The 23,778-nt window shown below is 34.8% G+C and overlaps 1 protein-coding gene and 1 pseudogene across 3 annotated transcripts in view; both read right to left on the bottom strand.

Moving 5' to 3' along the window:
* AFG2A (AFG2 AAA ATPase homolog A) overlaps positions 1 to 23,778 on the bottom strand; it is a 338,616-nt gene that overhangs the window by 224,426 nt on the left and 90,412 nt on the right. For all 3 annotated transcript variants that reach the window (XR_010345335.1, XM_012473004.2, XM_064383733.1), the window contains exons 11-13: positions 17,789 to 17,998; positions 1,202 to 1,255; positions 339 to 418 (exon numbers count right to left, since the gene is read on the bottom strand). Coding sequence is in view for 2 of the 3 variants with exons in the window: in XM_012473004.2 (XP_012328427.2) it covers positions 339 to 418; positions 1,202 to 1,255; positions 17,789 to 17,998 (344 nt within the window). In the remaining variant the exon portion in view is untranslated. The remainder of the gene's footprint in view (positions 1 to 338; positions 419 to 1,201; positions 1,256 to 17,788; positions 17,999 to 23,778) is intronic.
* Positions 20,821 to 22,616, bottom strand: LOC105731276 (coilin-like; annotated as a pseudogene).

Raw genomic sequence — 23,778 nt, forward strand, 5'->3', positions numbered from 1 at the left:
TAAGAAGTAATTATGATTAATCCAGTTTTGTTTACAGTTTTAATTATGCTTACAATAACCCTAATTTTGATAGACAATATTAAGAGGCATCTGTTGATATCAGCTATAAAAATTAACTCAAATACCCAAACAGGTATCAGTGGTTTTCATCCAATATAGATAAAAGTACTATATAGTGATTACATGAAATAATTTAATGGGTATAAGAGGAAATAATTACATAAACTGAAAACTATTTTAGGCCAAATGTATTAATAGGTGAAAGTTGTACATGAAATGCTATTTTATACTATAATTGCTGTTATTATGTAATAGCTGTACTATTAAAGACTTCTTACCTGCCCCTTTCAACTGCTAAGGCATCAAGTTCATCAAAGAAGATAATGGAAGGTGCCACTGCTCTTGCTTTTCGGAAGGTCTGGTGGAAAGGGTGCCACATTAGCTAAAGATAAGCAAACACTAGAAAATTCTGTAGTTGGTTTGTGTTTCAAAACTATAGAACTAAATCTATTAGGTACAAGTCAACCACCCTAGTCACTTTGTATAGAACTTATAATATATGCTCAGAACTTTATAATGGATGGAAAAGTATCCCCTTCAATGGTGCTTACAGAGACACTACCAGTATGTACTCATATAGATGTGGGGGAGGCAATTCAGTTAAGCAATTAGAAAATTTCAGTTAAAATCCCAGGTCTACTACTAGTAACTGTGTGACTTTTAGCAGTTGACTTCTGTAAACCTCAATTTCTATATTTATAAAATGGAGATGATAATAAACGCCTACCTAGACGGTTATTTTAAAAACCAAATTCAAAAAAGAACACAAAGCATTTGGCACAATGCCAGAAACAGTAAGAGCTCAATAAATAATAGCTATTATCAACTATTAATAACAGCATTAACTATTTTAACAGAAATGCTAGCTATTATTATCAGAAAAAAATGATAGTTTAAAAAAATCTTTATTTGGTAAAAACAAGGGCTGGCAATATGATGTTTAAAAACAAGACTGAAGTATTGCAGATGATGAAAACTGCATTTTTGAATAATAAAATAATATTCACCTGAAGAAAAAAAAATACCACTAAGATCTGGATTTGGAAATGCCAAAGTCTGTTACTTAAATTAAAAGGGAAACCACACAGGACAGAAGTGTGATTCTCCTATGCTGAGTACCACTTAAGGCACAACTTCTTACCTCTCTAACTGCTCTTTCAGATTCACCAACATATTTATTCATTAATTCAGGCCCCTGCGTGAAAAGAAAACAACGGTTCAGTGTCTTTATAAATTCAATCATGTATATTTCTTTCAATGACGTAGAAAAAATATACACAAAAGAGAAAATAAACAAAATCTGCTTATTAATACCTTTAGCATGCTTATTTTCTGTGTGTTATTTATGCCTTAAAAGTTAAAGCCATTCTACGTTCCAGAAACTACACATCAATACAAAGCAAAGGCTGTGACTAATCATAATATTTTAACAACTTATTCATCATCTATCTATAACTCTATACACATTTTTACACTATATCAGATGTCGTGCTAGGCACAGAAGATGGAACAGCCATTTGTTAGACCAACACAAAGGTAACATCCACATATTCCCAGGCCTAACCAGTGGCTAGTTCTGAGTAGGTCTACTTACCAGATCTGAAGATGCAAATTTTTTAACATTAATATTTCTGAACTTTAACATTTTTATTTTCTAAGTACCTATAATATCCAATAGTGTAAGAAACACAGTAGACTTTCTTTTTTTACCGCATACATGTCTACTCTCAGGATAAACAGTCACCCCAAGAAGTTATGAATTAAATTGTCCCATAATGATAGATGAACTTCTCAACTGTGGGGATGTTTCTCCCAGCATCTGGCTATGCTGACACAGTTCCTCAAACATCCCAAAGAACAACAGACATGTGTGTGCCTCTCTCTCCCTCCCTCTGCATGTGCACAAGTGTGCATGTACCCCTGCCATACACATACACATACCCCTTATTTTAAACAAGATTCATATTCTATTCCATGCAGATCACCGGTCCAGCTAATTCCAAGGATGTAACCAGATACTGACTTGAGTATTTCCTAAACAATTTATATTAATTTTTAAAAATCTGACTGATTGAAATACATAGGCAAATCCAAAGTTAGTACAAGAAAACAAATAATAAAGAGCAGAAATAAATGAAATTGAGACTAAAAAATACAGAAGATCAACAAACAAAATCTTTAAAAAAATAGAAGAAAAGAAAACTTGATCCAAATTATAAAAACACTGGAGTGAGGAAAAAAATGTTCAATTCAAACAGATACAGAAATAAGAGATGTCATAAATTTGGTAAAGAAAGTCTTAAAAATGGGTATTATAAGTATTTTCAAAATTTTTCAGGAAAATACTATGCAGTTATTGACCTGGCCAAAATAAATTTTTTAAAAAGATGATGAAAAAGAATTTAAAAAATAATAATAATGAGAGACTCAAAGAGTCTGAGAGACTCAGATCCCTTAATAATAACAATATTAAGAGGTTTAACATATGAAGGGTCTTTAAAAAGTTCATGTAAAAGATCTATTATTTTAAAAATTATACATGGATTTCAGTTATTTTTGCCAAAATAAATTCATACTAACTTGTTAAAACATGTCTGAACTGAGTCTAGTTTGAGGCACTAAGGATAAGATATCAGTTTGAAGAGGCTCTGTCAGAGCCACATAAACTCTGCTAAAATTGAAGCAAGAACAAGCACCAAATTTATGGTGAAGGTTGGATAGAAAAATGGTAAAACTATTGATGCTTTATGAAAAGTTCATGAGGACAATGCCCTAAATGAGGCAGCAGTTTACAGAAGTTTAAGAAAGAACAAGACTATGTTGAAGATGAAGCCCTCAGTGGCTGACCTTCCACATCAATTTGCAAGAAAAAAACTCATCTTGTTTGTGCCCTAATTGTAGAAGATGAATGATTAACAGCACAAACAATAGCTACCACCAGAGCCACCACAATTGGTTCAGCTTACACAATTCTGACTGAAAAATTAAAGTTGTGCTAACTTTCCACATAATTGGGGCCAAAATCCTTATGCCCAGATCAGCTGCATAGAAAAGCAGCACTTTCAATCAAAATTGTAAACAAGTAAGATCAAAATCCCAAAGTACTGCTTCAAAGAATTGTAACAGGAGATTAAACATCACTTTACAGGTATGATCTTAAAGGCAAAGCACAATCAAAGCAATAGCTACCAAGACATGGAAGTAGTCTGGTCAGAGCAAACATGAACTGGTCAAGAGCAAAGGTCATGGCAATAGTTTTTGTGAATGCTCAAGATATTTTGCCTGTTGACTTTCCAAAGAATGATAATATCTACTGATATTATCTACTGATAATATCTACTGATAATATCGACTCCAAGTGTTTTGAGAAAGTCAGCAAAAGCTTTAGCACAAAAATGCCCAGGAAAGCTTCACCAGAGTCCCCTTTTACCACAATGCTCCTGCTCATTTGTCTCATCAAACAAGGGCAATTTTGTGAGAGTTTCAATGGGAAATCATTAGGCATATATCTTACAGTCCTGATTTGGTTTCTTTTTGTTTCTTAATCTTTAAAGGGCACTCATTTTTATTCAGTTACTAATGTAAAAAATGTGACAACTGATATGATTAAATGCCCAGGACACTCAGTTCTTTAGGAACAGAATGGCTGGTATCATCACTTACAAAAGTATCTTGAACTTGATGAACCTTTGGTTGAAAAATAAAACTTATGTTGTTTTTATCTTTTAATTCCATTTTTCCACAAACTTTTTGAAGTCCCTTCATATATACAATTGGAAAGCCAGAAGACAAGTGGAAGAAAATGACAAAAACATGGTCAAATTTGATTTTAAAAATATTAACCACAGATGCAAAAAAGCTCAATGAAATCCAAGGAAACCCCATCAAGATGAATCATTATCAAATTACTAAAAACTGATAATAAAGTCTTAAAAGAAATCAGAATATAAGAACACATTATGTATCTGTAAACAACGAATTATGGCTGACTTCTTATCAGAAACAATTCAATCGAGTGACAATGGTACACAAGGGCTGCAAGAAAAAAACCTGTCAAGCTAGAATGGCATATCCTTACAAATTAAAGATGAGAACAAGATATTATCAGACAAACAGAAGCTGAGAGGGTACGTTACTAGTAGATCTTCACTACAAGAAGTGTTATAAGAAGTTCTAAAGCTTGATGGGAATTTACATTAAATGGAAACCTAGATCTACACAAAGAAATAGAGTTAGAAATGGCAAATATGTGAATAAATACAGAATAGCTCCTTTTTCCATTAATTTCTTTAAGAGATAACTGACTAAAATAGAAGTTTAAACTCTACAACATAAGGTAAAGTGTATAGCATATTTAGAGGTAAAATACAGAATACAGCATAAGAAAACAAAGGTATACTGATGTAAGACCTTACACTATAAAGTAGTATATTGTTATTTGAAGACAGAATGTAAGTACATATAGGGTAGATGTTTGAGCAAGTATTTTTTTAAGTAAAATAAACAGGTTTAGCTATTAAGACAATAGCGGAGATAAAAACTGGATATCAAAATGCACTCAATCCAAAAGAAAAGAGGAGAAAAGTGAAGGAAAAAAAAACAGAAATGGCAAACAGGCAAAAATTATGGACATTAACAAATCTTTCAAGTTGCGAACATGCCTGATGAAAAGGAGAGCATCTTTAATATTGTTTTTGTATGGTGCTGCTATAGACCAAATTTATCCTCCACAAATTCATATGCTGAAATCCTAATCCACAATGTGATGCTTTTAGAAGACAGGGCCCTTGGGAAGTAATTAATGAGTGGGGCCCTCATGAATGAGATTAGTGCCCTTATAAGAAGAGACAGGAGAACTTGATGGATCAATCGATCTTGATCTCTCTCTCTCTCTCTCTGCTCTCCACTATGTGAGGCTATGTCAAGATGACCACCTGAAAATCAGGCAGTGAGTCCTAAGCAGACACCAGATCTGCCAGCACTTAGATCTTGGACTTCTCAGCCCCAGGTTTGTAAGAAATAGATTTCCGTTGTTTAAATCACCCAGTCTATGGTATTTTGTTAGAGTAGACTGAAGTAAGACAATTGCCTTTGCAATGCTGCTTCAAAAATATTGAACTATTATATAATATGGTAACAGATGAGTAGGTTAGAACATATGAGAATTAGGGTAGGAAAGTTAAGAGCAAAAATAAGAAAGGGACAGGAAGAACATCTCAAAGTTCAGACTGACAGAATCCAGCTTCGCCAACAACACTGCCATCCATCGTATTCAATTAAGATGAGGTATCCAATAGCATAAACACAGCAATACTTAAGTAATGACAGAAGTAGTTATATCTTTCTGCTTGATTTTTTCCTACTAATCCAAGATGATTAATCTCTTTAAAAAACTGTTTGAGAGTAACAGATTATACATAGTCTAAAAATTAATATTTGTGGCTAATTAGGAGACAGATATATGAAAAAGGTTTTCATAAAAAAGAAAAGAATAATTATAACAATTAAAAAATTATCTATCATTTAAGACAGATAATATATTTACATCACTGGCTGAAATCTACAAACCACAGAGTACACAAATAAACAAAGTGATTATGTATCTGTAAGTAAACAAAGATTTGCTTGGCATGGTGTTTTGGATGAGTAATTTATAATTAGTATATCCATCATTTGTACGTTGGTACTTAAACTGTAAGCAATCATGTTTCCACAATGAAATTATTGTTAAGCTTAAGATATTACAGAGAGACTTCATGATTACAATTTAATCACCAATACTTCCATTATTTCAATTTATTAAATAATGCAACCCCCAAACAGATTTAACTTTTAAAAAAGACAATGAAACATCAGTTATGCTAAGACAAAATGTTCTCACACTTATAAGGATTTTGAAGAAAAAGCAACAACTTAATACCAAATGAATTTTACAAGCTTGTTTTTATATACTGGTTTGACTATGTAACAGGGACACAACGTTTACTACACAATCATCTCTGAGGTAAACAAACTTGAAAGCATTTTTCCACATATTGTGGGATCTAAAAAGATGAAATGTGAAGAGCCAGACAGTAAATATTTTCAGCTCTATATGCCACATACAGTCTCTATCACATATTCTTCTTCTTTGTTAATATCCCTTTAAAATGAAAAATTCATTCTTAGCTAGGGAACTGGACCAAAATAAAATGCAGGCCAGATTATATCTAAAGACTGAGACCTCTGATGTAAATTAATCTCATAGAATTTGAAATAGTTCACTTTTGTCTATAACATCAAAAGTCATCAAAAATGTCAATGACATGACTGCTGAGGAGTGAAAAATCTTCAAAGTATTTTAAAATTTGATTTAGAGACAATTAAGCAAAAAAAAAATTAATGACACACAAAAAAAAGCAATTTCAAAATATTTAGTAATGAAAACATACATGTCCAATAACAATAGCACCTTCTAGGTATGCATACCCTGGAAAAACTCTTATCAATATCCAAAAGAAAATGAATGAGACTATTACTGAGCACTGTTTATAACAACAATAAAAATAAAAGCTGGAAATGTCTCAAAAATTCATTAATATAAAAATGAGTAAATAAATTGTTGTGTCCTCATAAAATGGGGTACTAGGCTGTCAGTGTATGAATGAAAGGGTAGTCAAATAAATAAGTTAAGGGAAACCGGCAAGGAATCTGTTATACAGCCAAAATGCATCGCCTCAAACATTTATAACCAAGAATGAGCATTCTTAATGTTTTGACAAAATGTTTAAAGGTTATGTAACACTTGTAAATTTTTCCCACTGATTAAGATCATTCTGCATAATTTCACCTTGTAAGATCATTTTTACAGTCCTGTACTACAGTGCAAAGCAAGAAATGCCTATTCATAATATAATATAAAGTCAAATAAACAGAACTGGTACTTTTCATTTACATGTGGTAAATTTTTACCCAAACGGGACGTGGACAAGGAATTAAGAAAGTGAACACTAAAACAAGGATCAGGGCCCACGCAAAAAAGCAGGCTTTAGATATTTAGCACACTGTGTTTTTGTTGAGGGGTTGGGGTAGTAAGAAATTTTTCTGCAGATTTTATCCAGTTTAGAGCAACTACCTAGGCAAAGTGTGGCCTGACAATGATCAGAAAGAAAATTGCTGGTGTCACTGTTATTATTGCAATTACCATCATGCCATCTCTACATTATTGCTGTTGTTCTTACAGCAATTGTCTGCAAAAGTCAAAGATATGGCATAAAGTAATAATCCAGTGAAGATATTTCTTTAAACAGGCAATATAATTCAATGTATATATACTGCTTTTTAATTATCTGGCTTAACTGAAGGAAAGAGGTTAGAGAACCTGGAGAAATGGTCATTGTTCTCTGTAGATGATGAAGATAACCTAGGCATCAATGTTAGAAAGTACAAGATTATGGTCATTTCACAATTTTTTTCTCTGCTGAGTACAATGTCAATATCTTGGTATCAACAGAAAGACTGATATGGTTTATTAATAAATATCCAACCTACAGGTAAATGTTCTTGATATTTTGTTTGAAAATGTGAAAATAAGGTATAAAGCCTCAACCAATTGAAGGGTCACTCCGCCGCCACAAAAAGGTGGACTACAGGACCTGTGGATAAGAACAAAACAATACTTTTTCCTCCAAAAGAAAACAAAACAGGAAAAAAACATTAAGACATTTGAAACTAACCCCAAAATTTAGCACTGTGAAGACAATCTGCATTGGAATAATTCAAGTGTCACTAATAAGGGATAATAAAAAGACTGTAGGGTCCCTGGAAAACCTGACTTTGTAGAGAACTATGTGCTGATGAATCGTACCTAGATGAGTGGCCTGCAAAATGTAACCGAAGTAGCTGAACTCGTATGTTGCACTGGTCTAGAGTTTTATGAGAAGTCAGAGCAATTTGATTACTAAGGGAGGTTATTTTAAGCTTGAAGTTTAAGTTGCCAAAAATCACTATATTTTGGTACAAAGAGTTAAAAAGTCTATATTCAGTTTCAAAGATAAATATTACACTTTACTACTCACAAAAAACTTAAGGAATCATAAGCTGTGATGCCATACTTTTTGCTCCATTTAAGGTCAAATATACAATTTCTTAAAAATGGAAGAGAGCAGCAATCAGCATGTACCAATTTTGTGGAATCTTTCTATATACTTACTATGTCTTATCCCTTTTACTGCTTGCAACAGCCTTCTGAGTTGTATACTCTTACTACAATGTTACAGGAAAAAAAAAAAAAAAAAAAAAAAAAAAAAAAAAAATGGCAGAAGTGGGATACAAGTCTTTTAACTGTTAGACTTGACAGTTAAAGAAACTGCCCCAAATATTTGGCCATCATTGGCACAAAAGATAAGCAACAGATTAAAGTACAAGCACTGTGACCTACTCACAGAATGTTACTAGCAGAAGGGCTTTAGGAGTCACTTAGTCTAACCTACTGACTTAAAACTAAGGCAAACAAAGTACAAAGAAGAGGAGTAATATGCCAGAAGTCCTACAGCAAGTTAAATGGCAGAAATGATAAGAATGCAGAATTTTGGTTTCCAAACCAGTACTGTTTCTAATTAGGATGTCCTGTTCTAAGTCCTTAAAAGAGAAATGAAATGTCCCCTTAAGATTTTAGATGAAAGTTAATTTTGGGCTAGACAAGGCTGGCTGCTAAAAATAAATTTTTGAATTTAAAACAAAAGATTTTACAAAGTACCAGCAATTCAAATTCAAATGTATTTCTAGCAAGCAGATCAAGTGGTAAGGGTGAAGTCTAATTCTTTCTTAATAGATGGTAGCACAGGCTAATTTGAAAATGAGACTTTTATTAATACCCATTATAAACAAGAGACCATTTATATCTAACTACAAAGTTTAAGTATTCATAATATATTCTGAGTCCCATATTCGCTCATAAGTTATGTTACTTTTAAAAAATGTATGTTAGTCTTGCCACATTTTTTACCTCCTAGATAGCAAGTGCTATACTGATAAGAGTGATCGAGAAAAACTGACATTAATAAGGACCATTAATTGCGTTATTTTTAATAGCGTTATTTCTAACATTCCATGGCTAATATTTCAAGTGTCCAAGTTTACAAAATAACAAAAATATCATAAACACATGTGAAAATATTTGTCCAGCTGTTCTATTAATCTAGTGAGAAGTAAACCTGATTTATCTTTTACTGTGCTTCATTATTTTACACCATATCAGTCACAAATTCGAGTATAATATTTACACCTCATGTTCTTACAATTTTGCCCCTTTACTCACTACTGGTTTTTTTCCAGTCCTCCCAAGGGCTTTTTAAATGTGTCTGACACCTGCCTGGTGCTTTTAGCTATTACAATTCAAATTAAGTTTTTATAAGTTCTAAAATGTCTGGGGAAGGCAAGTTAACCTAAGTGTTAACTTATGGTTAAATGTACGGAATATGCTCATAAAAACCTAAACTCACATGAGATAGAATTACATATATGTAATGTGAGTAAAGGATCTTGAAAATTAATGAAAAGTACAGTATCAGCACATACAGAAGGCCATTCTGGGAAAGCACTTCAAAGAGTTTGAAAATAGGTTTTAATTACTAGGCAAGAATGCTGTGGGCAAGTAAAAACCTAAAATCCAAGAGGGGCTGGCAGGGAAGAGAAAAGAATTTAAGCTGGTCCTCTCAAAAAGTATAATACAATCCTTCCCCAAATTCATTTATTCTATTCAGGAAAAAGAAAAATGACAAATTTCTTCAGAACGTATATTCCAGGGACGATGCTAGCCACAATTAAGCAAGTTGTAAAATGTGCATTTGCACATGTCTACATGCCCATGAAATCCCCTTCTGTTATTACTGACTACTCATGTCACTCTCAGTGCTCTTTACTGACTTCTCTGCAGAATCTCAAACATTGGTTCCCAATTTCCACATTTTCATCTCCATTTCCATGTTTTCATCTCTCCAAATGATCATCCTCTTGAGCTACAAATCCATATATACAACTACTTTTAGGCCATATTCAACATTTTGTCCCGAAGGCATTTCAAACTCAACATAGGTATTTTCTCTCTCACCTTCGACCTGTTTCTCCTCTTCTCCCTGGAATTAGGATATTTCCATCTGCCAGTCATTGAGAGTAAAATTTTTGATCACCTTTGACTTCTTTTCTTTCTCATTTCTCACATACAATCAACAACCAAAAGCTGCAAATTCTATGTGTTACCTGTTTCCTTATATTAGCTGTTGAGTCAAATATCTCTCGCACTAAATTATGAGTTGATACATAATGAGGTGCCCATCTAATGTATCTTTGCTTACCATGTACAGTGCCTGACACACAGAAGGTGCTTTACATATTTTTGTTATTCCAACTGTAAATCTTTTTAAAAGCATTAAAGACATGACATTACAATATTCATTTCATCTCTAATTAAATTTCATTCAAAAAGAAATTAAAAGATGGGGGAAAAAAGCCTAGTCTCTCTTTTATTTAATTTGTCCATAAATAAAAAATTAAACCCAACAATAAAATTTGCTTACTTTTAAACTTGTTATAAGTCTAAAATTATTCTCCTCTTTCTAAATCTCTCTAGGTCTTCTTAGATTCCAAATGCTAAAGGTTTTGTGATAGTTCTTATTGTCATTTTCTGCTTTTAGTTAAATGTCATTTATAAAATATTTTCACTTCTTTTTTTGAGATGGAGTTTCACTCTTATTGCCCAGGCTGGAGTGCAATGGCATGATCTCAGCTCACTGCAACCTCCGCCTCCTGGGTTCAGGCAATTCTCCTGTCTCAGACTCCTGAGTAGCTGGAATTACAGGCATGTGCTACCATGCCCGGCTAATTTTTTGTATTTTTAGTAGAGATAGGATTTCTCCACGTCGGTCAGGCTGGTCTTGAACTCCTGACCTCAGGTGATCTGCCCGCCTCAGCCTCCCAAAGTGCTGGGATTACTGGCATGAGCCACTGCGCCCAACCTTTCACATCTTTTTTTATATATCACCTTTATCAACTGATAAAAGCCCAACTCAAAAAAAAAATTAACATGTATGTAGTCAACATATGATGCTACAACTTTAACATAGTATACTGTGCAAATAATGACAAATTTAAGTAAATCTGATCTAACTTCTTCATAACCTTGTAAAACCGACAATGGCACAATAACTATCCCACTTGTCCCAAGAATTACAGGTTATTATTAGTTACTCCTTAATAGTACTTCAAACAGGGATAAAACTAAGTATATGTTTAATACTGACATTAATAACACCCAATTTTAGCAAATAAGGCACATAATATGACACTGGTGAAGTCAAGGGAATTTTTTAGGTTAAAACGGAACAAAACTCTAAAGGAAATTAAATAGAAACTCAAAAGGTTTCAGACTCTAGATATGCCAGAATAGCAATAAACATATAGAAGGAGATAAAGAGTTAGGATCCACAAAAGGCATGAAATGACATAGTTCCTGGCGAGACTAAATTGGAAGCTGCACCCAAGGTGAAAGAAAAAATAACCAAAACACTAAGAGAAAGAGTTCTTTATGGTGTTAGGGTCTGGGTTTGGGGCCAGAACTAACACACACCTTTATAGGTTTCAACCGAGAAGTGCAGTGAAACAGGCAAGTTCAGGGCAGCCCCAAACCCAGGTTCCCCAGCCAAGTTACTCTTAGGGTTTTTCCCAGTCACTTTGCACTATCAGGCCAGGGGACTATGAATAGGAGAGGTCACCAAAGCCCTCACCCACGAAATTCACAATCTTCATGATTCTTCTTTGATATACTCCACGCATCCTGTTCACTGCAGTACAGAACTCTACAGTTAACCTTTTTAACTTCAATTACTTCATCTACAATATGCTGAGATCTATGATACTGACCTCAAAATTTATTTAAATATATTTCATTTTTTAGCAAAGTTTAAGATTTACAGAATAACTGAGCAGATAGTACAAATAGCTCCCATATACTCACCCACCCCTGTACAGTTTCCCTTATTATTACTATCTCATATTAGCATGGTATATTTGTTACAATCAATGAACTCAAACTGATATATTCTTATTAAACCAAAGCCCATAGTTACTCAGATTTCCTTAGTTTTTCCTTAATGTTCTTTTTTTTCTTTCCAGCATCCTATCCAGGATATTGTAACATTACATTTAGCTATCATGTTTCCTTGGGTACTGTCTTGTTGCACAGTTTCTCAAACTTTCCTTGTTTTTGATAACCTTGAGAGTTTTCAGGAGTACTAGTCAGTGATTTTACAGCATGTCTTTTAACTTGGGTTTGCCTAAAGTTTTTCTCATGGTTGGAGAGGGGTTATGAGCCCTCAGGAGGAAAACAGAAGTAAAGTGCTATCCTCGCCACGACATCCAAGTGAATATATAGTCATTCCTCAGTATCCCCGGGAACTGGTTCCAGGACCACTGTGGATACCAAAATGCAAACATACTCAAGTCCCATAGCCTGGGGAACCCGAGGAAACACAGTTAGTACTCTTTATTTGAGAGTTTCCACATACCAGGAATACTGTGTTTTCAAACTGTGTTTGGTTGTGGAACCTATCAATAAGGAGGGCCAACGTATTGAAAAAAAAAGTGTGTGTACAAGTGGATCCACTAAGTTCAAACCCATGTTGTTCAAAGCGTCAACTGTTTTGTCAACATGACTTATTACTGAAGATGTTAACCTTGATCACCTGGCTGTGGTATGGCTTGTCAGGTTTCACCATTGTATGGTAGCTCTTTCCCCTCCCCTCTTTCCATATTAAATTCTTCGGAAAGAAGCCCATACTCAAGGATGGAGTGTTATGCCCCCTAAAACTTTTTCATTTTCCTTTTTAAATTTAATGCTCTCCAAAGCTTATAAATGTACAAATGTAATCATACTTTTCTAGATGAAAAAAAATGAGACTTACAGAACTTGGTTAAGGGGGGGTTGCAAAGCTAAAAAGTGCTAAGGTTAAGAAGTAAATCCAAGCTATGTGAATCCCAGCTTAGTGTTCTTTTCATTGTGACGTACTCAGTATCAAGGGCACAAATTATGTAAGTAAATTTTAAGCTCCATATTATCCCACCATCAGTCTTTTTCCAGGCACTTCTATTTCATTCAACAGTTTCCTGTATCTTTGGCCATGATTGCCCTTTTCTATTAACCAACTTACACGTCTAGACCAAAGCCATGTTATTTTTCTGTTTTGTTTGCCCTAGAGAAACAAAATTGTTTTTCAAACCAGTTCCCAGAAACATCTTTCCACTTCTCTGAAGCTACCCTACAGAAACTACTTAAACTAACTTCCCTGGTAACTTTGTGTAATTAATGAAAAAAGCCACTGGACACTAGTTTTATTTTTAAAAAAAAACAAAAAGGAAAATGGAAGAGCATGTAATAGAGTGGTTAAGAGCTCAGACTCTTGAGTCAGAAAGTTCTGAGACTAAATTTCAGTGCCACCACCACCACTTAGACCATGGAAAAGTCACTTGACCTTCTTAAAATCATCATCCCTATTTGTAATCTTAAAGCATTCTGTAATTAAAAGAGGTAGCTATGCAGTTTTCCATGCAATATGTGTACAAAAGCTTTATGATTTGCAGAATAGTCTACAAAATTTAAAAACAGAAGCCTAAGATGAACTTGGAATTTTTAAATTTCAGATTATCTTGTACCTTTGATAAGAGAATATTAATATATCTAGTTAAATAACAAACAGTAATTACAGATGCTCCTCAATTTACAATGGGGTTATGTCCTGATAAACTCATCATAAATTGAAAATATACTAAGTCGAAAAGCATTTAATACACCTAACCTATTGAACATCATATTTTAGCTTAGCTCACCTTAAACATGCTCAGAATGCTTACACTGGCCTACGGCTGATCAAAATCATCTGACATCACAGTACACTGTAGAGTGTTGGCTGTGTATGCTCATGATCACGTGGCTGACCGGGAGCTGTGGCTCACTGTCACTGCCCAAGCATCGCAAGGGAATACTGTACTGCATATCACTAGCTCAGTAAAAGATTAAAGTTCAAAGTATGATTTCCACAGAGTGCATATCACTTTCACACCATCGTAAAGTTAAAAACTTGTTAAGTAAATCCATCTTAAATTGGAGACCACCTAATTTAATTTGAATTGTGCACTACTTTGAATAAACCACAGGTTTTTCTGGAAGAGAAATCTATTTTATACAATTCCTCTCTGAGACAAGTATAGAGAAGCAAATTTCCCAAAAAGTCAATGATATACTAAGCTCATTACATTCCTGTATTCACCATTATAATTAATAATTAATAAAGGATTTGCTGCAAATCCCTGTCAGAGGCCTAACCACCCTTCTACCAGAATCAGTGACAGTTCTTCATATGGTAAAGCAATGCAGCTATCCCAAGGCAATTAATCTATTCTAGTACTCCAGACAAAAGCAAGACAGAAGCAGAGAGGAAATTTCAACTGGAAACTATTTACGTAATTGACCCAGATAACAAACTAAACTTACGCAATATGTCAAATGTCGTAATCTACACAAAAACACATATATATGCACAGGGTTGAGAAAAGATGCATAAGGGAAGCTAAAAGATTCTTTCATAAACTTAGAGAAAGAAATTTAAACCTATCAAAATATCTTGAAGATTAAAAGTAATTACCATTGTGAAAAGCGATAAGGAATTTTTCCTTTCAAAATATCTAAAACACCTGGGTTTCCTAACTGGCTAGAGAATTCTAATATATGTCTACTTTTTTTCTGATCACTTTCAAAATGTGTAAGACTTGGTCTTTCAAAATCTCGAACTAAATTGTAACATTTATATCCTGTAAGAAACAAACATATAGGTTGAAACTAAACATGTAGGTTGAACAAATGTTGCCAACTTTTTTTTTGCACAGGGAGTTAAAATTAAAGAGAACAGGGCTGGCACGGTGACTCATGCCTGTAATCCTAGCACTTTAGGAAAGCAAGGCAGGCAACTGCCTGAGTTCAGAAGTTCGAGACCAGCCTGGGCAACATGGTGAAACTCTGTCTCTACTAAAAATACAAAAAATTAGTCAGGTATGGTGGTGCGTGCCTCTAATCCCAACTACTTGGGAGGCTGAGGCATGAGAATCACTTGAACCCGGGAGATGCGGATTGCAGTGAGCCAAGATCTTGCCACTGCACTCCAGCATGGGTGACAGAGCAAGACTCTGTCTCAATAAAAAGAGAATAGAATATGAATTCCCAACTTATTTGGCTTCATTTCCTCATACATAAGCTGTACAGTACTGCCACTTTAAAACTTTCCACACAAACATTGAATAGACGAAAATAAAAGGACCAATGAAAATGCTAGCAGAAGGCAAATCACTTTCATGTTCCCAACTTTGTATTTTAAAAAATTTAAACATATAGGAAAGTTGAAATAATAGCACATGCTGAGTATCCCTAAATCTAACAATCCAAAATGCTCCAAAATTCAAAATGTTTTGATTCAAAGAAAACACTCACTTCACCATTTTAGACTTCAAATTTTCAGACTAGGGATGCTCAACTGGGAAGTATAATGCAAATATTTCAAAATGCAAAAAAAGTCGAAATCTAAACACTTCAGCTCCAAAACATTTTGATAAGGGATATTCAATCTGAAAATTAAAAACTCATCATTCATTAAGTATCTCCTCCACACAGATTCAAAAACTGAATAATATTGTTGAACTACACTAAATTCTAAAGTGAATAAAAATCCACACTAAATAAAAATTAGTAACTAGAACACATAATTTCTGAGTTACGAACTCAATTAATCAAGATAATTTGTTAAGATCATGTAGCTTTTCTGTCTCTGACGTAAAAGCTAATGAAAAAGCTTAAATAAATGAATGTCTGCCTGGTTATTTTATATGAACAGTGAGTGCACAATTTAAACCTTTTAAAGAATCATTTACAATTTCCTCATAGTGAATAAAAGACTAAAAGTGAAATTGTCTAAGGTTATGAAATGGTTATGTTCAAAAAAGATAATAAATATATTTCTAAGTAATTCTAGGATAGTCCAGAGAGCAGTAGTATCTGAATCGTTACCATGGATCACAAAAAAAGTAAGATATTAGTTTGTAAGAATCTAAGTGTGCTCTTGAGAGTCAAGTCTAAAACTTATTTGATGAGAACTTGGCTCACACATTCTCAAATAAGTTTTAGACTTCCAGTAAATAAGAAAATTTCTAATACTATGAATATACAACTGTAGAATATACAAAGTAAAACCAGAAAAATGGAGATGACAGTAAAAAGACTAGAAAATGCCAGTAAACAGCCATCCTCATTATGACAAGATAAAAGGAAAGGACCAAGGAGAAATCAAGATGTCCTAGAAAATTTCAAAATCACTCATTACCTCAACCCTTAAAACTGCAACCTTGGCTGTGTACAGTAGCTCACTCATACAATCCCAGCACTTTGGAATGCTAAGGTGGGAGGGCTGCTTGAGGCCAGGAGTTTGAGACTAGCCTGGGCAACAAAGTGAGACCCCATCTCTACAAAAATGTTAAAAAGTTAGCTGGTGTGATGGCACACACCACCTATAATCCTAGCTGCTCAGGAGGCTGAGGCAGGAGGATAACTTGAGCCCAAGAATTTGTGGTTACAGTGAGCTATAATCATGCCACTACACTTCAGCCTGAGCCATAGAGTGAGATCATGTCTCAAAAACAATAACAAATAAACCATAACCTTTAAAAAGGTAGCTGTGATCATGCTGTAAATGGTCTCCTTCCCCATCTTTACACTCCAATATCTTCTAGAAGATAATAGAAAGTATGTTAAGGATACTGACTCTTAAAGAACAAACAGCTTAATCACACCTAAGTATCATTCCATATAAATCTTAAGGCCAAAAGTTGACAAATAACTCTGAAGTAAGTTTTATGCTTGCAAACTACCAATGATTTCAATGTTCTAAGATAGAAAATGCACTGTTATGCAAAAAAATTCCCTGATAATACCAAAATAGACGATGTACCTTTTCTGAAATGTACCTTTTCTGAAATGAAGTGATAGTTAATCTATTTAGGTACATACTCTTGTGATCTAGTCCACAGAAATGGATTTAAGATTTTGTGGATTTAAGTACCTGGATATATCATAATGCTACATAAAATATCTGGTCCTAAAGTAAATGTACAACTACATATCAAGAAAGATTATCCCAGTTAATGGGGGCAGAGCAATGAACAAATAAAATGTGTGTGTGTGGTTCAGAATAAAAACAATGCACATATACTTTCTGACTGGAAAAGTATTTTTAAAGAATTTAGTGTACCATAACAAGTGTCTTATTATTCATTTGAAAATTCTATGTATATAAATATTGAATTCACTATCATATTTATCTTTTAAGTCCTGATTAAGCAAAAGTCTATAATTAAAAATGTAGAAACAAAAAAAAAAGATTGTTTTCTTTTACACATGGATATAAGAAATATCAGGATCAAGCAACTAAATAAAGCAGTCTTCAGAAGGTCCACCATGATTTGCTGATTACATGCACTAATTTATTTCTTATCTCTCATCTCCCTATATTATATTGCCATCAACAACAAATTTTAAAAAAGTATCACTGCTCCTTAAGATGCCTTTATTCGTTCTCCTAAAGACAGAAGTCAGAGGATGGGAGTCAGCGGAGGCCAAGAGAAAGAGTAGCCATTAAAAAATTTAACATCCTACCTTTATAGCTAGAAAATTCAGTCCACTCTCATTGGCCAAAGCCTTTGCTATCATTGTTTTAGAACACCCAGGTGGCCCATACAGAAGAACTCCTTTAGGTGGCTGAATACCCATTCGAATGAAAGACTCTGGATGTTTTAAGGGCCATTCCACAGCCTGTTTCAACTTCAGTTTGATATTTTCCAGTCCTCCTATATCTGACCAGGATACCTGAAAAATAGGACATTTTCCAAATGTAAGTTTTGCCAGGACAAACAGAGAACTAAAAAATTAAAACATACCATTAACAAAAGACGTGCAAAAAAGAATAGAACCATTTAAGAATCAGGAAAATCCTTTTAAAAATTCCAAGAATATCCAGAAGTAAATTAGGAGTACATAAAATGTTAACTGAATATTGTAAAAATACTAAAAAAAATTCTGTTTGTAAGTCTTGTACAAATAACCATTTAAACAACTGAACATACCGTTAAGTGTAACCTTCTGGAAAGATTCAGAAGTTAGGTTTCATCTGTCTGAAAGTGGTTTGAGTCAGTCATCCAAGGTCTCATCTATATATCTAATTTCTTACACTTCTTTTTTAGCAAAACTACTTCCAAGTATATTTTTGTAGATATTTATGGAACACAATCACTTTTATCTTTGGCATATAAATAAAATATCTCCAAGATTTTATTTTTCTCAATTAAGAAATACCCCCAGAACAAGGCAGCTCTTTACATAACATGTCTTAAGAATATATGCATACCAGAAAACATACACAAGAAATAGAAGAATGAGACAGGAATCCACACATTGAAGAACTTAACAACTTTAACTACCAGTAATCATGAACAACCACAGTACAACAGAAAGAATACTAAGTACAACAACAAACAAAAAAGGCCTTTGGGAGTTCCCAAGAAGAAAAGATTACTTCTAGCTGGAAGATAAACCTGAAAGTCAACCCTGAGGCTGAGGCAGGAGAATTGCTTGAACTCATGAGGCGGAGATTGCAGTGAGCCGAGATTGGGCCACTGCGCTATAGCCTGGGCGACAGTGCGAGACTGCATCTCAAAAATAAAAGGATAGATGAGATCTGGAAATGCAAGAACAGGGAAATGGCTAGGTACAGGCCAAAAAAATGACAGAAGGCTCAGAGGGTAAGAAGCATAAAAAGGATAAGAGAAAAAATATTGGAGGGAAGGAAATAAAGAAAAGTTGAAGTCATATGGCATAGCGCCCTGAAGACCAGATGAAAAGAATTCAAGATAACTCTTTGTACATACTTGGAAGTCTTTGAAGGTTTTTTAATTTAGAAGGCAATATGGTCTGAGAGTAGAATAAGAAACAGGAAAAAGTTAAAACTACATTTGGAGAGGGGTGGTGAAAAAGAAAACGGAATCAAGGTAATATTCAGGATTCAGACTTGGAAAAATAAGTAATTAGAAGTTACATGAATAGAAAGAAGGGAACATGTTTGGGAACTAAGGAACATAATACATAAGGTAGCAATGGGATTTGCAGTAGACAAATATGGACTATGTGATGACGAATTAATCCATATGAATGGAAAGATTATCTGGGGACTGAGTGATGCATTCTCTATCCTTAATTTCTTTGCAAGTACGTACAGACCCCATGCTGTAACGAATACTCCATCATAAGCATAACTCCTTCTTAATAAAAGTATTTCTTAGAGCACGTAAGGTCTCACATATAAAGTACATTACTCATATTGCTTTATAACATAAGTACAGTACAAACTTAAAAAACCAGTTTCACACTCTTCAAAATACTATAGAAATCAACTCAATTGTATTGTACAAGTAATCCATAAAACTTAAGCTAGACCAAGCTTGTCCAACCTGCAGCCCAACACAAATTCATAAAGTTTGTTAAAACATTGAGATTTTTCTTGCATTTTTTAGCTCATCAGCTATTGTTCAAGTTAGTGTATTTTTTTTAGTTCAACATAATTTAAAAATGTGTACAGCTGAAGGAGGGATATGATATTTTGTTAAAAGAAACCAATTTTCACAGCATATATTTGGCCATTTTAGCTTTGTAGCAAATAACAGAAAAGGAAGTTTCTTTTCAAGATTCTCACTCTAGCACACTCAGCCAGGTGCTCGGCAAGATGACACACTTCCTAGTCTGAAGCTCACAGCTAATTCCCCAAGTGGAACACCAATTCTCCTCCAGACAGACAGATACAGATACACACACACACACAAACACACACACACACACACTTCTTATTGTTATTGTCTTATTTTTACTGCTCTACAAAGGGCCTTGAGAATCCTTAATTTTAAATTTGGGTCTGGGCGCAGTGGCTCACACCTGTAATCCCAGCACCTTGGGAGGCCAAGGTAGACGGATCACGAGGTCAGGAGATCGAGACCATCCTGGCCAACATAGTGAAACCCCGTCTCTGCTAAAAATTTAAAAAAATTAGCTGGGTGTGGTGGCGCACACCTGTAGTCCCAGCTACTTGGGAGGCTGAGACAGAAGAATTGCTTGAACTCACGAGGCGGAGATTGCAGTGAGCCGAGATCATGCCACTGCACTTTGGCCTGGGTGACAGTGCAAGACTCCATTTCAAAAATAAAATAAAACAAAATAAAGCTGGGAAAAACATGAAAGGATTCCTTAACTCATTGTCTGCGACAAATCCAACTACCTTTTAACTCTTAACAAGTGCAAGTATAAAACACTTGAAATTTACAAGACGCTCCATTTAATGGAACTCAAATGCTAAAAAATTAGATCAAGTAACATGCTTTAGTATTTTTAAATGTTACTTAAAACTTACTGAGACAAGATATGCAGCACATTCTTGGTATTATAAACTACTGACGACTGCTACTTCATAGTCAAAAACATTTTAAAAAGAGAAGAAACCATACATATTGGTATACAACAACGTCTGCAGGGAATGTCATATTTTACATTTTGTTAACTGAAATTAAAGCTGACAAAAAAAAACAAAGGTCTACAAAACCAACACCCATGTCATTTTAAATGATGAGGTAGATTGTTTCCTAAACAGTAAAATGAAGATAAAAAAATCCCTGCAAGTTTCAAATCCTCTTGTAATAAAAAGTTCAGGTTATAGTCACTTTCACAAACAAGACATTCATAAACTATAAGGTGGAGAGGTCATACTCAGACAGGTTCTGTACTTAATGTGTTACTTGGAGATTCAATAATCAGTCTTGGATCAATCAGCTCTCTCCAAAATACAGTGATCTTGCTCTCCTGCATCACAGAGTATTCCACTACCTTAGTTCCGTTTTCATTGTGATACCAAATCAAATTTCCCAGGTTCTCTCAAGGCAGGTAAGGATGAAAGAATTTCTATATCTACTTGCTGGGTCTCTGGATTGTGGCTTAATATTTTTGCTTCCTTGTAGTCAGAGAAATCAGGAAAGTAACTGGATGTTAGTTCCAAAAGCTTAAATGCAATCTTTTCTCCAACATTTGGGGCAGCTGCAAACAGTGGTAACAGACCATAGTCCTTCTTGTGCATCTCTACCGGATTCTGGGTAACAGTAGAGAAATCTTTTACCACTTCATTTAATTGCTGTTGCCTCTGGTTGTCAGTGCTTGTATTTACAACACAAGAGACAGGATGCCCTCATCCTTGACCTCTCCCCCACATGCTCAGTCCCTTAGCTCCCTTCCAAGAAAAAAGGTTTTCTCCTCTTCCTAAACTAGTGGGGACAGACACATTGGGAAAAGGACCAGGAGCCTTTCTACCACCTTTTGAGCCAGAACGCTTCCATCCAGCAGCACCTGCAGTCTGTGATGACAGCCCTAGGCCTGGACAAACTCTTCCTACAAAAAGGCCTCCTGTCTTTAAGAAACCCACAGCACACTCCGGGGAGCTCAATGACATCAAGCATTGGTCATCTGACTCTGAATCAGAATCTGAACTAGAAGATAATGTTCCAGAGGTCTTCCCTTTGCTGGGGGTAAGGCTAAAGTCAGGTTTTGTAGCCAGTCTGTCTGCAGTTGTATTTTTGGTAGAGGGTCCTTCTTTTGATAACTCAGTTGGTAATTTCTCTGAGGAATTTCTGGCCTCTAAAGTGACTTTGCTGGGACCATCACTATTGATTCATGGTAAGACTCAGACTCCAAGGAGGAACTAGGACTCTCCTTTGACCAAATGCTTATACCACCTTTCCTTTTGGCTTTAACAAAGCTGTTTTTAGCAGAGCCTTTTGGAGAACTACATCTCTGATTGGCCCAGTCTTTTACTGCCTGTACTTTAGGAGACTTGGGATTCCTGGCCTTTTTTTAAAAATATATTCATATTTCTTCTTTTTCTTTGGTGATTTTCTTTTGGTCTCTTCGTTATCATCACCCACTGTGTCACAGGTTGCTTTGTTTTTTTCTCTCTTCTTTTTTTCCCTGACAGTCTGATCTGTGACAGCTTTTGGTTCCAGATCCAAGACTTTCTCATTGTCGTTATTGTTCTCTTTCCTCTTCTAATGCTTCTTTTAATATTTGTAATCTAGTTCAGTTTCTTCATCCTCCTGTAACTTATATGCCTGTTTCTTTGCTTTTCTAAGTGATAAATGAGCTGTCACCATTACCGATAACCACAGAATTCTCAACAACTCCTCTCTCTTCTAATTGAACTCTGAGGCAGTCGTTGTCTCTCACCAGGTGTGCACTCACAGTGGGGACAGGAGTCCCCACTCCAGGTAAAGGCCCCAGTACTGAAGCCAAAGCTCTGGCAAATGAGAGTAATTAGATCTATGGTGACTCGGCATCTGTTCAAGTCGACCAGAAGCAAGAAGGCTGTACATTATTGGGTAGCTGGTGGTAGGTAATCAAACAGAAATCATACCCTATTGGCTCAGGGGCTGCCATCTTGCTCAGTGCTCATGTTAGTATATTTTATGTGTGGCCAAAGACAATAATTGTTCCAAAGTGGACAAGAGAAGCCCAAAGATTGGACACCTCTGAGCAAGAGAGATAGTATCAAATTTCAAACTACCTCAGAAGATTTAGAACTTGGTCTATAAGTTTAACAGTTTCACATGAAACAATTTCACTATCTTTCCCAATGTTTCTTATCTAGTCTAAATGTAATGCACTTGTAGTTGAAGAGAACTGCTCCTTGGGGGCACAAATGAGAGCTACATAAGCCCTCAATCTTTCCCAATGACCCAATACTTTCCACATGTAAAACTGAATTTATATGACTATCAAGGTCTGTGTGGAAAAGGCAAATAATTTATTAAAATGTGCAAGTCTTAAGATATTTCTACATGCCAACTCTCCTAGAGACAGTGGTAAAGAAAGAGTTAGAACTAAATATTATAGGTATAAGATACTCACCTTCACTTCTGCATTTCATTACTAACTGGTGGAGGAAGTTCACTCTCTCAATTTAGGAATCTCCAATGCAGAGTTACCAGAATAAATACATATTCTGTAGACATTTCATTATTATTCCCCTCTCCTGGATTGTTTAAGATGGTTGTCTATATCAAGACTTTGTGCTACTGGCATTTAATAGCAAAGATTAAAATATATTAAATGATCTGAATTATTTTGAAGACAGGAAGAAATATAAGAAAATGCCCAACAAGGAACATTTCCTAGTGTGATAATCTCTCTGTGAGACACACACTAAAAGAGCTTTTACCTATTATGGAAGTTCTCCAAAATGTAAATGAAAAACATCAATCAAATGATGCTTATAGTCTATGAAGATCCATGTGTTGGCAGAAGGGCTATCATTAAAGAAGGAGTAGAGGAGGTTAAGAAGAGCATTAAGTACACTCAATGGAAAGTAAAACAGAGTAACTGAAGTTCTACTTATGTCTCAGATGGCAACAGTGAACTATAAATCTAAGATTCTGGCTTCTTGGTGAAGATTGTTTGTCATGTAATTAGATACACCTTGTTATCTTCCTCATAGGTAAGAATAAAAAGCTTTCAAAGAAAGGGAAAAGAAGGTTTAAAAAAAGAGCTCAAAGAGAAAAGAGTCC

This window comes from Aotus nancymaae, unplaced genomic scaffold, assembly GCF_030222135.1.
Source record: "Aotus nancymaae isolate 86718 unplaced genomic scaffold, 86718_ANA_hifiasm-v0.15.2.pri h1tg000033l, whole genome shotgun sequence".
Taxonomy (NCBI): domain Eukaryota; kingdom Metazoa; phylum Chordata; class Mammalia; order Primates; family Aotidae; genus Aotus; species Aotus nancymaae.